This window comes from Helianthus annuus, chromosome 3 (genome assembly GCF_002127325.2).
Source record: "Helianthus annuus cultivar XRQ/B chromosome 3, HanXRQr2.0-SUNRISE, whole genome shotgun sequence".
NCBI classification, from domain to species: domain Eukaryota; kingdom Viridiplantae; phylum Streptophyta; class Magnoliopsida; order Asterales; family Asteraceae; genus Helianthus; species Helianthus annuus.
In genome coordinates this window covers 9330647-9346884 of record NC_035435.2, presented here as the reverse complement: position 1 = coordinate 9346884, position 16238 = coordinate 9330647, and the positions used below count along the sequence as shown (strand labels likewise).

At 35.6% G+C, this 16238-nt stretch overlaps 1 protein-coding gene across 1 annotated transcript; it reads right to left on the bottom strand.

The window, feature by feature from the left end:
- Window positions 1-483: 483 nt before the first annotated feature.
- LOC110928605 (syntaxin-32) lies at window positions 484-7759 on the bottom strand. Its single transcript, XM_022171626.2, has 5 exons — window positions 7186-7759; window positions 4454-4704; window positions 3402-3574; window positions 2340-2534; window positions 484-805 (listed from the first exon to the last, which is right to left on the bottom strand). The coding sequence occupies exons 1-5, from the start codon at window positions 7445-7447 to the stop codon at window positions 646-648; spliced, it is 1041 nt and encodes a 346-aa protein (XP_022027318.1). The 5' UTR covers window positions 7448-7759; the 3' UTR covers window positions 484-645.
- Between the last annotated feature and the right edge of the window lie 8479 nt (window positions 7760-16238).

Genomic DNA, 16238 nt, shown 5'->3' with positions numbered 1-16238 from the left:
TGTTAGTTGGCGTATTGTTGTCAACTATTTACGTGTTATTTGGCGTTAATTGTCTATTAATTGATGTTATTTTGCATGTTATTTGGCGTTATATTTCGTTAAGGGGAACATTTTTCGAGCTCGAACATAACACCTAAATTCTCAGGGCCGAACCTGGGTCCAAGGTTCAGTTCACGGTTCAACTTACTTATGTACATCTTTTGTTTATTTTTTCAAACTTACTTATGTACATCTTTTGTTTATTTTTTCAAAATTTGCAGTTATGAATATATATCATAATCATCAACCATTTTTATCCATTTGAAAACTTCTTTATCCATCAAACTGCCAACTCGGTTCAACCATCAATCCAACAGACCCACCCAACCCGGTTGGTTCAGTTCATTGTTCTCCGAAACAGTAGTTAGCGGTTCGGCCCAGAATTTCATAGAGATCAACCAAGCCGATCCGTGAACACTCATAACTAGCAGTTTAATCAAGAAAAATTAAATCAGTGGCTACATTGAAACACCATTTCCCATGCCGATTGGCCCGGTTTTAAAAACATCGGTGCGTATGTACACACTAAAAACAACAAATTTTATAAGTAACAGCTCGTTTTTTGCATTATATATTTTCCGACAATAAAATGCGAATGAAAAATCTTTACGCAACAAAAAAGAGAAAAATCATGAGGAACACGATCAATACAAAGAATATTTTGATCATCAACCATCGATTAGACGATATACTGTTGAGGTACCTCATTAGTTGTCCTTGTGCACCTTCTACATTTGCTAGAGTATCTTCCATGTTTTCATCAATCCTGTTTACAAGTTAAAACAAATAAGTGTTTGGATTACTGACTAAAAGTGTTTATCTGCTTATTGCATTTGGATATAGCAATTCGTTGTTCGAGGGCGTTTGGATTTATTATACAAACTGCTTATGTGTTATTTGTTAGTAAAATAAGATGTTTTAAAAGCAATACACGGATAAGCAGTTTTAAAAACTAATCCCAAACATACCCTTAGTATTTATTGATATACACATTCACAAATATAATCACAAGAAATGGAAACTAATCTACAGGACACCCAAGTACGTATCCAGATCAGTTTATACCAAATTTAACCAACATATGCCTGATGCTATGCAGTTAATGCGGTAAAATATCGGATATCAGTCAGGGACCGATATTTGAAATATAGGTTATCGCGGTGAGATATCGGTAATTTTAGTATCATGCTGAATTTATATATACAGCAATTTAACACAATTCAGTGATATATCGGTCAAATATCGGTGATATATCGGTTATAACGGTCAATATCTCCGATAATATCGGTACCGATATTTTACATGAGGACCAATAACCGATATATCACCGATATTAACTGTAGAAGCCTGATGACGAAAATGCCCTTGACAAAAATACCCTTTATTGATCTACGAAAACACAATGACTCGATGTACAAAACCTAGGGTATTTTTGTCATTATAAAATATTCTGGCATGTTTTTGGCCGAATTTGGTATAAAACGAAATCGGACACACTGATGCACATCATAAGAAAAACTTGAACTACTTAGGTAACTTCCACATGCGTTATACTTTTAATTGCATTTAATACATTCAAGCAACCTCTCAAACCCTTTGGAAAACTGAAAGGGAACATTGGTCTTTTCTTTATTATAAACAACAACCAAACCCAGTAAATCCTAGGGGTGTGAATTTCGGACACGACACAAACCTAACACGAAATTCACAGGTTTGGGTTTAGTCTAAATAGGTTCGGGTCGGTTTCAAGTTGAAACCGCGAACCCGTTCAACCTAAAGGGGTCGGGTTCATGTCAACCTGGACAGGTTGACCCGTTTAACCCATTTTAATTATATTATATTTTTTACAATATGTTTTATGTCATAAATGAAATTGGGTGGGTGTTTTATGCCATAATTATAACTTAAAAAGAGAAAATGACACAAGATTTTATAATTAAAATGTAACTGTATTACATATATTTGTGTTTCTTTAGTAAAATTCAAAATTTCAGTATATTATTTTGTGAAAAAAATAAACGGGTTGAACTGGTTGTGTTCGGGTCAACCCACGAATATTCGGGTCGTTTTCGGGTTCATATGTATGACATGATTTTCGGGTTCAGGTCGTGTTCGGGTTCATCTAAAATTTTTCGGGTTCAAGTCGGGTTGAACCTACCGACCCACTCATAGCAAATATATTAAGTACCAAAAGCTCTCCTCATTTAACCTATTCTTATTATATGTATCATAATATCATGTGACTAATAAAAAAAATAATACGACTAAGAAAAGTAGGCGTATGTATGTATCATACTAACCTAATTGCAAGCTCTCCTTGTTGAGAAACCATGGTTGCCAATTGTGTGAAAATGCTGCCTAATTCATGAATAGTTGACTCGACATTGTGAAGAGCCTCAGCTCGGCTCTGCATGTAACTATCTTGCAAGGGAACCATCTGTTGTTGTTGGTTTTGTTGTTGAATCAATGGTTGAGATTCAGTGTCAGCTTGCTTCCTGAAAAGTCAAAAGTAAGAAGTCAACAGCAGAGTCAAGGGGAGGATAAAGCTACGTTTAAGAGATTCAATATCGTCCAAATGATAGCTTAATTGTTTTATATTTTTTAAGCACTTGAGAAACTAGTGAGGCTATTGTGTATTATCAATTATGTAGTCACTTCAAGTCTTCAAGCAATCAAAACCAACTTGATTTTGAAGAGATGAAAAGTAAAGTACACAGATGGTCCCTGTGGTTTACCAAAATTCGGATTTGGTCCCTAACTTTCCAAAAGTATACAGATGGTCCCTGTGGTTTGCACTTTGTAACACATTAGTCCCCAGCCAACAAATCTAAAGGTTTTAACATGTCCAAGTTAGGGACTAAATGCGTGACAAATTGCAAACCACAGGGACCATCCGTGTGATTTTGAAATAAGTTGGAGACTAAACGTGTTACAAAGTGCGAACCACAGGAACCATTCGTGTACTTTTGGAAAGCTAGGGACCAAATCCAAAATTTTGGTAATCCACAGGATCCATCCATGTACTTTTAGAAAAACCTGAAGACTAAACGTGTTACGAAGTACAAACCACAAGGACCATTCGTGTACTTTTGGAAAGCTAGGGACCAAATCCAAAATTTTGGTAAACCACAGGGACCATCCGTTACTTTACTCTAAAAAGTAAACAAATACTAAAAAAGGTTGGCAGGTCAACATGACAGTTGACACAACCAGTTTTCAACCGATATTGATCCGTTACCCATTTTGCCACATGTAGTTTTTTGTTTAAAGATACAACAATAAGTTTACTGTGATAGAACCTATTTGAATCCATGGCATTCAAAAAAACAGTCGATATGTCATATAATCATATTCGATTTTACCTTTGGAACAACGGAGATGAATTTGAAGAGTCACTAGCCCATGGAGGAGGAGAATTTGATGAGCTAGCAGTTGATCTATTAGCCAAAGGACGCTGACGGACAAATGGGTTAGCGGGTTCTTTAGAAGCAGTTGCAGAAAATAACTGCCTTCTATTTTCATGAACCTTCAAGTTCTGCAGCCAAAAGACCCAAAAGTTTGACATGAGCAAATATATTACAGTTGTTTTGGACTTACAATTCCATAATACATGGCTTTGAATTTTAGTTTATAAATTAAATTTGACTACGTTTCAAAATATTGCAAAAAGGCCCCAGAACTATATATAACTTTCGTTAAGCAATTTTGTAATTTAAAATTGAAACAAAGGGTATAATATTTTGTAGAGTAAAATGCCATTTTCGTCCCTGAAATTTGGCCAGTTTTGCGACTTTCGTCCGAAGGATTGTTTTTTTCGCATTTGGATCCAAAAGGTTTAAAATCTTGCCATTTTCATCTGGCTCATTAACTCCATCCATATTTCTTCGTTAAGTCAGGGGTATTTTTGTCTTTTTTGTTAACTTAGAAGGGCAATTTGGCTTTTGAATACTTGTACACTATGCTAAATGCTTGTGCATAGAGTGAAAAAGACCAAATTGCCCTTTAAGTTAACATAAAAGACAGAAATACCCCTGACTTACCGGAGAAACATGGACGGAGTTAATGACCTGGATGAAAATGGCAAGATTTCAACCCTTTTGGATCCAGATGCGGAAAAACAAACCTCTGGACGAAAGTCGCAAAACTGGCCAAACCTCGGGGACAAAAATGGCATTTTACTCTATTTTGAACTTGTACCATAAGATTCCATGATGCATAAATTTCAAATTAAAAAAATAGAATCTGATTAAGATTTCACATTTTGCAGAAAATCTAGAACCTCATTTAAAACTTCAGGTGAAATTGTAATTTAGAACTGAATTAAAGGGTATGATAGTCATTCTCTTTTATACATAATCCCATTAACTAATGTCTAGTAGGGTTTTTCTATACATGTAATTTAGTAACTACAAACCTCTGTCCGCATGGTAAGAACATCCTTAAACTCCTTAGTGGTGCTCATTAAACGGTTCTTCAGATTGTCAACAACCGTTGTTGAATGGGTGGTTGTGTCACTAGAAACATTTTCACTTTCATTTTGGGAATTGCAAATGAGCTGCAAATCCACCACAGCTGAATTAAGGGCAGTAATGTCCTGCTTGATGACAGCTGTCAGTTCTTGAATCTCCGTAGTTGGATCATCAAAAACAGATGTCCTCTTTGCCACTGGAACAACAAAAATGAAATCATGTCAGCTCATGGTACCCCAAGCTAAAGATTTAATACACCAATAGTTATCGATAGCGAATAGCGGTCAATAGTGACAGACGACCTATATGCTACGTAGCGATAGCGACGAAATAGCGCCCGCTATTTTGTGTATAGCGATAAGGTAGTAGAAATTTTTAAAAATAAAATATAGCTATTTATAATTATATACATATATTATAATGTTAATTTTATACTTTATATTCATAGATTTGTAAGTTTAAGAACCAAATGTAAACTAGTAAAGATAGAGAGGGGGGTAAATGTTAAAATGCACAAACTAATTTCACTCTTTTATGTAAAAATTTACAAGTTAGAGAATAAATGTAAACTACAGAAAAATTGAGGGGTTAAATTGTAAAACTACAAACTAATTTAAACCTAAAATAGCTGGATCGTCACCCCAATTATAACCTCCGCCGTCCAGAACTCCAAATCTGTATACGACGACCATGAAATTACAGAAAAGCACTAGAAAAACTACTATGAACGCCATCAAAACAAGGTATCTCTTCTTTCTTTCCTATCAATTTGATCCTTCGGTTTCCATCTTCCTCGTTTCGGACAGAAGTTGCAGCACCAGCGCCGGAATTCGCCGCCGGAATACGTGCCTATATATAAGGTAACAAATAAAAAAAGATATTGTCGCTATTTTTCCCGCTTTTCAGTCGCTAGAGCCACTTAGCGCCAGTAGTCTGCTTCGCATCGCTAAACGCAATAGCGCTCGCAACAGTCGCAATCGATAACTATGAATACATCAATACACCATGTGGCATGTTTGTTAAGCTTTATAAACAGATGTTATCTCTATAAAGAAGTTTATATGGATATAGGCTCTATCCTTATTAACTGATAAAAGTTAAAATTATTCTTAGTAAGCCCGCTAGATATGACGCAATCAGCAATCGCATATAAACCCAACATCTAATACCCTAATAGGGTCGTGTTTGGGCAATTGATAAGTTTTTTTTTTTTTTTTTGTAATCGTATATAAAAGTAGATCAAAAGATGGAATCTGTCACAGCAGCACAAAGTATACGTAAAACTTAACTGATCAAGTGAAAGTCTATTATAAGATAAACATGTATGTTTACGTGCCACCATAATGTACAGATGGTTATACAAACAGCAAATAAGTAAGTAAAAGGTAAATTACATAATAATGATAGATTAAAGAACAAAGACATGTTAAACCTAAGTTGTAATTGTAAAAGCTAATATAACTAAACAAACTAAGCCTAACTTGTTAATCTTTATTGGCTAAAAACAATATTTAAATTTACTACCAAAAAGGAATTCATTTGATCACAGCTCTCTAATGTCAGAATATACATGTCCGACAAACTGTACTTCTATGTTCTGCTTGATTTTAGTTTTAGCATGAGATATTATTTCATGGCATGTCTTCATCAACTATGTATAAACACAAACATAAACTTCTATGTAAATAGAGCAGATAACATGTGTAGTAGCATATATATATAGTTATAAAATACTTGTATAGCCTATAACCTCACAGAATGCATACGGTAGCGAGTTTAATTCCGTAAAAGATATGCTTCCCAAAGTACTAATAATCATATGTGAGCCCGGAGCTTAAATAAACAGACTCAATAACATTCATATCAATCAAAACCACGTTGAAAATTCATACGTCCTCCACTACTAAATGATATCGTTTCTAGCTTATTAGAAACCACTTTTTAATACCATTTCGAAAAAAGAACACCCTAAGCCCATAGCAGGCTAACATAAACAAACAAAAAACTACACAGAATGATCCCACTCATATCGTATGGGGTATGGCAGGCTATGAGGCTAACACACTAACCAAATAATGTTCATGTCAAGTAAAACCATGACGACAAGCTATAAGTAGCAAACTAAACTTAGCCTAAGTGTAGTGGCTTGGAGCCACTTTCCACCTCATCACAATCGGGCGCTAAACACCACTCCTAGGGGGTGTGCAGGGGGACTGGGAGAGTGATCTATTGGAATAGTGGTGGTTTCGAGGAAAGGGGGCGCCAAACACTATTACACACTTCTAATGGTTTTGTTAATAAGAGCCCAAATACCTGCGTGGCAGCAACGTGGCACTCACTTTTTTTTCACTTTTTAGTTATACCACAACACAGTCTTATAAAAGGATCACAATTCTAAATTATAGCCAACATGGAATTAAATGTCACAACGTGATACCAAACGATTTCGCACTAGAACACTCTGGAAGCTCAACGGCTTTAGAATTTCAAGCACCAAAGTTATGTGTAAGCTTAGATCCACAATAGTATCCCACACATTTACATTTCCTAAAGTGTATAATCATTCTGATGCTAAACCATAACTACAAACACAATCATCATCATCACATCATATGACTAATAAGTAATAGCTAGTATCAAATCCAAATTCCTTATCATTTTATACAAATTAACTCACATTTTGCAAGCTTTGCTAGCTTCTGCGACGTATGATGAATACCATACCCAATCTTCGAAGCTCTCTTATTAAACTCCGACTGAAACGCTACACTCGATCTCGATCCACCACCCTTGGCTCCACCACCGGCAACACCCCCACTACTGTTAACTCCGGCCACCGCATTCGCCGACGACACCGACTTCCTCAGCCTCTCTGTTATGCTCGAAAACTCCTGTGTACGGTCTCTATACGACGACGATTGCACCGATTTCATACTCATCGTATAGTAAACAACTTAACAGATCGATCAAATTGATTGTAAAACCCTAGATGAAGTAGCAAATTGCTTTTCGGAGATGAAATTGGAACAGATCTGATGAGTATGTGATGCGGAATAGTGTAGTGATGGAGAATTTGTGATTTGAAACCCTAGATTGATGGAATTGTTACAGGTTTATGTGAGAATTGGGGGATTTGGAGGTTGAAGAAACCCTAGATCTGGAGAGGGGAACGATGAGGATGCGAAGGTGACAGTGTGGATTGTGAAAGTTTTGCGGGTATTTTTTTCTACCCGAATATTACTGTCTGCAAACCGGTTGATTACACGAAATATATTACCTGTTTCTTAAAAACAAAAAAATTAATAAAGAGCTAAATGTCATTTTAGTTTTTGTGGTTTAGTTCATTTTGTCAATTTAGTCCAAAAGTTTTATTTTTCGTCTGTGGGTCCAAAAATGTTTCACCACTGCCATTTTAGTCCACTCGGTTAACTTCATCAATTATTTCTGTTAACGAGAAAGGCAGTTCGGTCATTTTAAATGACCGAATTGTCCTAGTTCACAGAATTACATATAAAATCACCGAATTGCCCTTCTCGTTAACAGAAAAAATGGATGAAGTTAACCCAATAGACTAAAATGGCGACAGTTAACCCTTTTTGGACCCACATGCGAAAAATGAAACCTTTGGATTAAACTGACAAAATGACACAAACCACATAGACTAAAATGATATTTAACTCAAAAAAATCTTCTCCGTTTTATGTACGGTATACCCTTAAACAAATATTATGATACTAGATCCAAAAAGAAAAATTAGGATATCCCTATTTTTTTCTAGATAACAACTAATACATACGCTTGTATGATCTTAGGAGTGCAAATGAGCCAAGTCAAATTCGAGCTTGAGCTCGTTTAACTTATGAAAGCTCGAGCTCGACTCGATTCTAGCTTTGCTTTTAAAGCTCGGCTCGTAAGCAGTTTTCAAACTCGAGCTTCGGGGGGCTCGACTCATTCATTATTTCTTAATTAATTTATACAAATTATAATTATTATTATTCAAGCATACATTTAATATCTTAATTTAACAAAGTAAAAACAACAAGCTTGTCTAGGTTTACGAGCCGGCTCGAGCTCAATAAGAGAAGCTTGGGCTCGGGCTCGTTTACTAAACGAAATTGTTTTTAGGCTCGGGCTCGGCTCGTTCGAGCCTTTTTTCAGGCCGAGATCAAGTAATTCGACTTGTTTACACCCTAGCTGCATTTTTTTCTCTTTGCTTGTTTTTAAGCAATAGATTTACCATTCCAATAGTAAAAATCGTGATTGTCTATTTCATTCAGGATAACCCGATGCAGCAATGCATCACAAGCCTAACATTGTTTACTTCCAAGTGACCCAACATAGCAACAAATCTGAAACCCGGCCCGAAATCAAACCCATCCGAATTAGCGAATATCCGAAAAACCCAAACCCGACCAACCTGAACTTTAAATGGTTCGGTTATCGGGTCACTTTTTCCCTACCAAAAACTCGAACAACCCGACCCGAAATACCCGAAACCCGAAACCTGAAAAAAAAAACCTAAACATTTATTGTTTTTTTTTAATAGAAGTGTTTTGGTTTTGAGTCTTTACTATATGAAACATTATATTTTGGGACTTTTAAATATTCTAATAGCGTATTGTCAAATAACGTTTGAACTTTGATGATATTTTTAAAGTAGCAATATGAATTTTGATGATATCTTGTAAAAAAACATTAATTTTTCATTATACATCTAAACCGAACAACCCGACCCGAACTAACCCGAACCCGAATAACCCAAAACCGACTAACCCAAACTTTAAATGGGTCGGTTATCGGGTCAATTTTTCCTAGACAAAAACCCGAACAACCCGACCCGAAAAACCCAAAACCCGATGAACATCCCTAGCAACAATAGTATTGAGGCTACACCTAATAATCAAAGCATCAAATAACCAGCAATGTACTACAGACTTTGGTTTTAAGGTATAGAGCCTTGGCTTAGCAATGCATCACACCCATACCATTTTTTATTTCCAAGTTACCCAACATCACAACATGTTGAATTGATATGTTGACAATATAACTCAGTTTAATATGTTGTGGGTTAAATAGTTTATTTTTTAATATGTTTGTTTTTTAATATGATTGTTTTTTGTTTCATGAACGTATATAACTGATGGAGTCTTACTGGGCTGTTAATGACTGGGCTGCTAATGGGCTTCTGGGCTGATTACTGGACCTTGGCTGCTGCTGATTACTGGACCTTGGCTGCTTGGACTTGGCTGGTTCGTTGGTAACATCTAGAAGGCCATATATAAAGGCATGCTCACCTACCAGATGATATTATTCAGATTACTTCATCTTCTCTCGGTATTCTCTCTAAAAATTCATTAGGTTTCATTAAGTTTCATCACTGATTCGTCTTGAATCAGTGGCTTAGGTGTGAGATCTTGTGATTAAGCATAGATTATCAATTGATAATCTGCTGTTAGTGAGAGTCGTGAACGGTTGTATCTGAATCTTCGTTGATTTGTAATCTTCAGTGTTTGGTTAATCGTAATCTTCATTCTTACAGTATTTGTTGATTACGATATCGATATCATGTTGTTCACATGGTATCAGAGCTGTTGATGCTCTTGGGATTATAGATCTTGGTTAGGGTTTTATTCGCTGCGCATTCGAAGTCAAATATGGTCGATCTTGGTATATTCAGATAGATCTGGGTAGTATAGTTGCTGCCGATCATTGGATCTGAGTGTTTGGTACTTCTTGAAGTTTGTGCCGTCAAATCTGTGGAAAGTTCTTTCTAGGTTTTTGCTCTTGTGGTGAAAGAAGAAGTATATCAGTGCTCTCTGTAGCCCTAAGTGAAGGCTACTAACTTGATATTGTTGCTGATCTTCTGATCTGTGTTATAACCCTAAGTGAAGGTTATAAATCAGATCCGCGTGGAAGGAGTTAAACGCCTGGGTGAGATTGTTCCTTTCTTGTTAATTTTTTTCTGTCACACTGCATTGTTGAGTCTAGGCATTATTGTTACCGGACTAGTCGGGCCGGCCTTGATCGAGTCTCTGTGTTTAAATGTGCATTTAGTGTGATCTGTTGTTGTTGTTGTGAATTCTTGTTGTTCTTGTGTAAGATCTTGATTACCTGTTTATTGGCTAATCTAAGGTTGGCTCCCTTGACAAGGTTTGCGGTGGCACCTTGAGTGACGAACCACTGATCTGACCCTCTGTCTTGGCTTCGCCTTAGGTGGTTCTTTGTTTTTGTTTTTTTGGAGAATATTGTGATTGTTTGCTTTAGAATTGTTCTAAAATGGTAGATGGTCCTGTGGTCACAAGTGGTGGGGATACTGGTCCTAGTAATCCACCACCTGAAACCCTTGTTAGTAAATTGGATGCAAGTGATCCATTATACTTGCATCCGTCTGACTCAAGTAATCTGACAATTGTTTCCATTAAGTTGAAAGGAGTTGAGAACTACACTGTATGGTCTAATGCAATGCAATTGGCTTTACAAGTTAAAAACAAATGGGGTTTTATAGATAAAACGTGTGTTAAGTCTGAAACTAATGTTGTGTTGTCCAGACAATGGGATAGATGTAATTCCATTGTCCTTACTTGGATTCTTAATTCAATTAGTGAAGAATTATATATGGGACAAGTATTTTCTAAACTTGCTTGTGATGTTTGGACAGACTTAAAGGAAACTTATAATAAAATTGATGGGTCGGTAGTGTTTGATTTATATCAGAAGATTAATAGTTTTACTCAAAGTGGTCTGACTGTTTCTGAATATTATCATAAGCTTAATGTAATGTGGAGACAGTTAGACCAGATCTTGCAACTGCCTTCTTGCTCTTGTGAGGCTGCTAAGGACTTCAATAACTTTAATCATATGATTAAGCTTATGCAGTTCTTAATGGGTCTTGATGATGTTTACCAGAGTGTTAGGACAAATCTTTTAATAAAGGAAACTTTACCAACTGTTAAGGAAGCCTTTGTTGTAGTTTCTAGAGAAGAATCTCATAGAAATTCCAGCATTGGTTCAAAGAAGAATCAAACTATGGCTTTTGTTTCAAAAGTTAATTCATCTGTTGAATTTAAAAAGACTAATAAAGTTTCTAATCAAAATTTGAAATGCTCCCATTGTAATAAAATTGGACATTCAATTGACAAATGTTTTGAAATAATTGGATATCCTGCTTGGATGAAACCACCAAGAGGTAATCAAGGGAAGAAAACAGTTGCAAGTAATAACAATTCAACGAGTGAATCATCTGTTGTTTCTGTTAATTCTTTGACTAATGAGCAGTTAACTAAGTTGCTTAGTCTTATAGGAGACAAACCTAGTGGAAGTCTACAGAGCTGTAATGTTTCAGGTAGTGATATATTTTGTGCAAATGTTTTCTGTAAACATGTTTTCTGTTTTAACAGTGATTTTAAGTGTGAACAGAATGTTGGGTGGATTGTTGATTCTGGGGCAAATCAGCATATGATAAAAGATGAAAATTTTTTAACTGAGTTTTTAGATGTTTCTGAGTTTAAAATTACTGTTAAACATCCTAATGGAACTAATGCTTTGGTAACAAAGATTGGAAGTGTAAAGCTTGTTAATAACGTAGTTCTTAAAGATGTTTTTGTAGTCCCTGATTACAATATCAATCTTATTTCTGTTCACAAATTGGCTAAAGATAACAATCTGTTTATTGGTTTTGATGAGAATAAATGTTATATTCAGGACTTGTCAACCAGGAGAGTCCTGGTGACTGGTAGGCAAGTAGATGGATTGTATTTTTGTGGAAGTGCTTGCATGAGTGATAAGGTTTGTTTTAGTTCAAGTAGTATAACTAGTCTTTGGCATGCTAGGCTTGGTCACCCATCTGATCATGCTATTAAAGTGTTTAAAAATAAACTGAATTTAGGTTTGACTGATCCTAATGTTCCCTGTGAGGTTTGTCAAAGGGCAAAACAGCATAGGGAACCGTTTCCTTTGAGTAATCGTAAGTCTGTTAGCCTGGGGGAACTTGTGCATTTAGATGTATGGGGTCCTTATAAGGTACCAAGTAGAGAAGGGCATAAGTTCTTCTTAACTATTGTAGATGATTACTCAAGAGCTGTTTGGGTGTGTTTAATGAAAACTAAACATGAGGTATTTGAAAATGTTGTTGAATTTGTAAATGTAATAAACACACAATTTAAAAAACAAGTAAAGTGTTTTAGAAGTGATAATGGGTCAGAGTTTGTTAATAACCAAATGAACTTGTTTTGTAAAGATAAAGGTATACTTCATCAAACGTCTTGTACCTATACACCCCAGCAGAATGGAATTGTGGAAAGGAAACATAGACATTTACTGAATGTTGCTAGGGCTTTGTTATTTCAGAGTTGCTTACCTGTTCGTTTTTGGTCTGAATGTATTTTAACTGCTGGTTATTTGATTAATAGGATTCCCTCTTCGGTGCTAGGTGGTAGAACTCCTTATGAGTTGGTGTATGGTTTTGAACCTTTCCTAGATCACTTAAAATTGTTTGGGTGTCTATGCTTTTGTACGGTGTTAAGCGAAACTGATAAATTTAATAGTAGAGCTGAGAAGTGTGTTTTCATTGGATACTCTAATGAAAAAAAAGGTTATAAAGTATTCAGCTTGGATAATAAAACTGTATTTTTTTCAAGAGATGTAAAATTTTTTGAGGCTGTGTTTCCTTTTAAAGATAAAAATATTTTACATCAGTTTGATGGAAATTTAATAAGTGAAGTAACTACTTTAAATTTCTTTGACATGTACGAAAGCATAGAACCTCAAATATTCGAAGGTCCCGATGATGAAGGAAAGGAAAAAGAAAAATTGGGGACACATGAGGCACAAATGTCAGATGATTGTTGTACTAGTTCTGTAGGCAAGGCTTGTGATAAGCAGCCCAGTGTTAGTGAACATGATCCTGAAAATAGTGAACATGTGATACCTGATCATGAAGAACCACCAAATTCTGAGGGAAATCTAAGTGAGGAAATAGGTGAACAAAACCAACTCAGGAGATCATCTAGGAGTTCTACGTTGCCTAGGAATCTTAGTGATTTTATAGTTGAGGGAAAGGTAAAGTACGGAATAGAAAGAGTTGTAAATTATTCTAATCTTTCTGTGGAACATAAATGCTTTACAACCAGTTTAAATAAAAGTTATGAACCTAAGAATTTTAGTGAAGCATGTGATGATCCAAATTGGATATCAGCAATGAATGAAGAGATTGAAGCTCTTCATAGGAACGATACATGGGATCTTGTTGAGTTGCCTCCTGGTAGGAGTATTATAGGCTGTAAATGGGTCTATAAAGTAAAGTATAAATCCACTGGTGAGATTGAGCGTTTTAAGGCCAGACTTGTTGCCAAAGGTTATAGCCAAAAACATGGTTTAGATTATGAAGAAACTTTTTCACCAGTGGTTAAGTTAGTTACAGTGAGATGTATCATTGCTATTGCTGTAGAGTATGGTTGGAGTTTATATCAATTAGATGTAAATAATGCATTCCTTTATGGCAATTTAAATGAAGATGTGTATATGTCGTTGCCTGATGGATATTTCCCTAAAACTGAAACAAGGGTTTGTAAGTTAAAAAAATCTTTGTATGGTTTAAAACAGGCTCCGAGAATGTGGAATGCTAAATTGGTAAATGTGTTGTTTGACTTGGGATTTACTCAAAGTAAATGTGACTATTCTTTGTTTTTCAAAGTGAATAAAGGTGTTATAGTTTATTTGCTGGTTTATGTCGATGATATAGTGATTACTGGTAATGACTTAACTGAAATCAATGTTGTTAAAAATAGTCTTAGGTCAAAATTCTTAATAAAGGACCTAGGAGAGTTGAAATACTTCCTTGGAATAGAAGTTGTGAAAGTTAAAGAAGGAATTTGTCTTTCACAAAGGAAGTATTGCTTAGAATTACTATCTGAGTATGGCATGACTGCATGCAAACCAGTTAGTAATCCCATTGAGCAAAATCATGTATTAACAACATTGTGTAAATCAAATTGTGATGTGCTTAGTAACATCACAGGATACCAGAAACTGGTGGGCAAGTTAATATATCTTGCTCACACCAGACCTGACATATCCTACACTGTACATTTTTTGAGTCAGTATATGCATTCTCCAACTCAGGGTCATTTAAAAATTGCATTTAGACTGCTAAGGTATTTGAAACTTGCACCTGGGAAGGGTGTTTTATTTAGTAAAGGAGCTGGTTTAGAGTTGAGTGGGTTTGCCGACTCAGATTGGGCAAAATGTTTGGAATCAAGAAAATCAATTACCGGATTTTGTGTTTTCTTAGGAAACTGTTTGGTTTCCTGGAAAAGCAAGAAGCAAGCCACGGTTTCCAGATCCTCAGCAGAAGCTGAGTATCGGTCGATGTGTGCTGCTGCTTGTGAGTTGGTTTGGTTAAAAAACATGTTGTCGGAATTGGGAGTTACAGTTAATCTGCCGATCTCTTTGTATTGTGATAGTACAGCTGCGTTGTCTATTGCAGCAAATCCTGTCTTTCATGACAGGACAAAACATTTTGAAATCGACTTGTTTTTTTTGAGAGATCTAATTTCAAAAGGAGTAATAAGGTCTCTGGGAATAGATTCAGCAAATCAATTGGCGGATATCTTGACTAAAGGATTGCTGGTTCAGCCTCATAATGAGTTGTGTGAAGGTATAAAAATGTTTGATCCTTTTGCATATTAAACTGAGGGGGGTGTTGAATTGATATGTTGACAATATAACTCAGTTTAATATGTTGTGGGTTAAATAGTTTATTTTTTAATATGTTTGTTTTTTAATATGATTGTTTTTTGTTTCATGAACGTATATAACTGATGGAGTCTTACTGGGCTGTTAATGACTGGGCTGCTAATGGGCTTCTGGGCTGATTACTGGACCTTGGCTGCTTGGACTTGGCTGGTTCGTTGGTAACATCTAGAAGGCCATATATAAAGGCATGCTCACCTACCAGATGATATTATTCAGATTACTTCATCTTCTCTCGGTATTCTCTCTAAAAATTCATTAGGGTTTCATTAAGTTTCATCACTGATTCGTCTTGAATCAGTGGCTTAGGTGTGAGATCTTGTGATTAAGCATAGATTATCAGTTGATAATCTGCTGTTAGTGAGAGTCGTGAACGGTTGTATCTGAATCTTCGTTGATTTGTAATCTTCAGTGTTTGGTTAATCGTAATCTTCATTCTTACAGTATTGTTGATTACGATATCGATATCATGTTGTTCACACAACAACAAAACCCAAAGCAAAGAAACAGCGATTAATCAAAATCAGGGACCAAGGACCAGATAACTAAACATTCAAGGACCAAGGGAGCAAAGAAGAAGCTACACCTGGTTGGTGGAAAGTGTTGGATATTGGATGTCCGATGATCGATTAGACAATGTTGATATCAAGGTACGATCTAAAGAGTTAACCTTTAGACGACAAACAAATTATAAATTTTAATTAATTCATGAAACACGGTTTTTAAATTGGTGGATTAAATATTTAATGGAATAGTTATTTAGGAAATAATTAAGAATGAATTATTTGGCAAAACAATTAACGAGATTACAATATTATTAATTATTTACTTTTCATTTTTATTAATTAATTAAAAAAAACACTAATTATTTTTTTATTAGTCCATTTTTTGAAAACAACCCCCATAGCGTCGTGAAGGTGATGGCGCTGCCATCTTTTTTTTGTCCGATAAAGCCCCTCGTCGCGATGTAGAGGGTGCCAT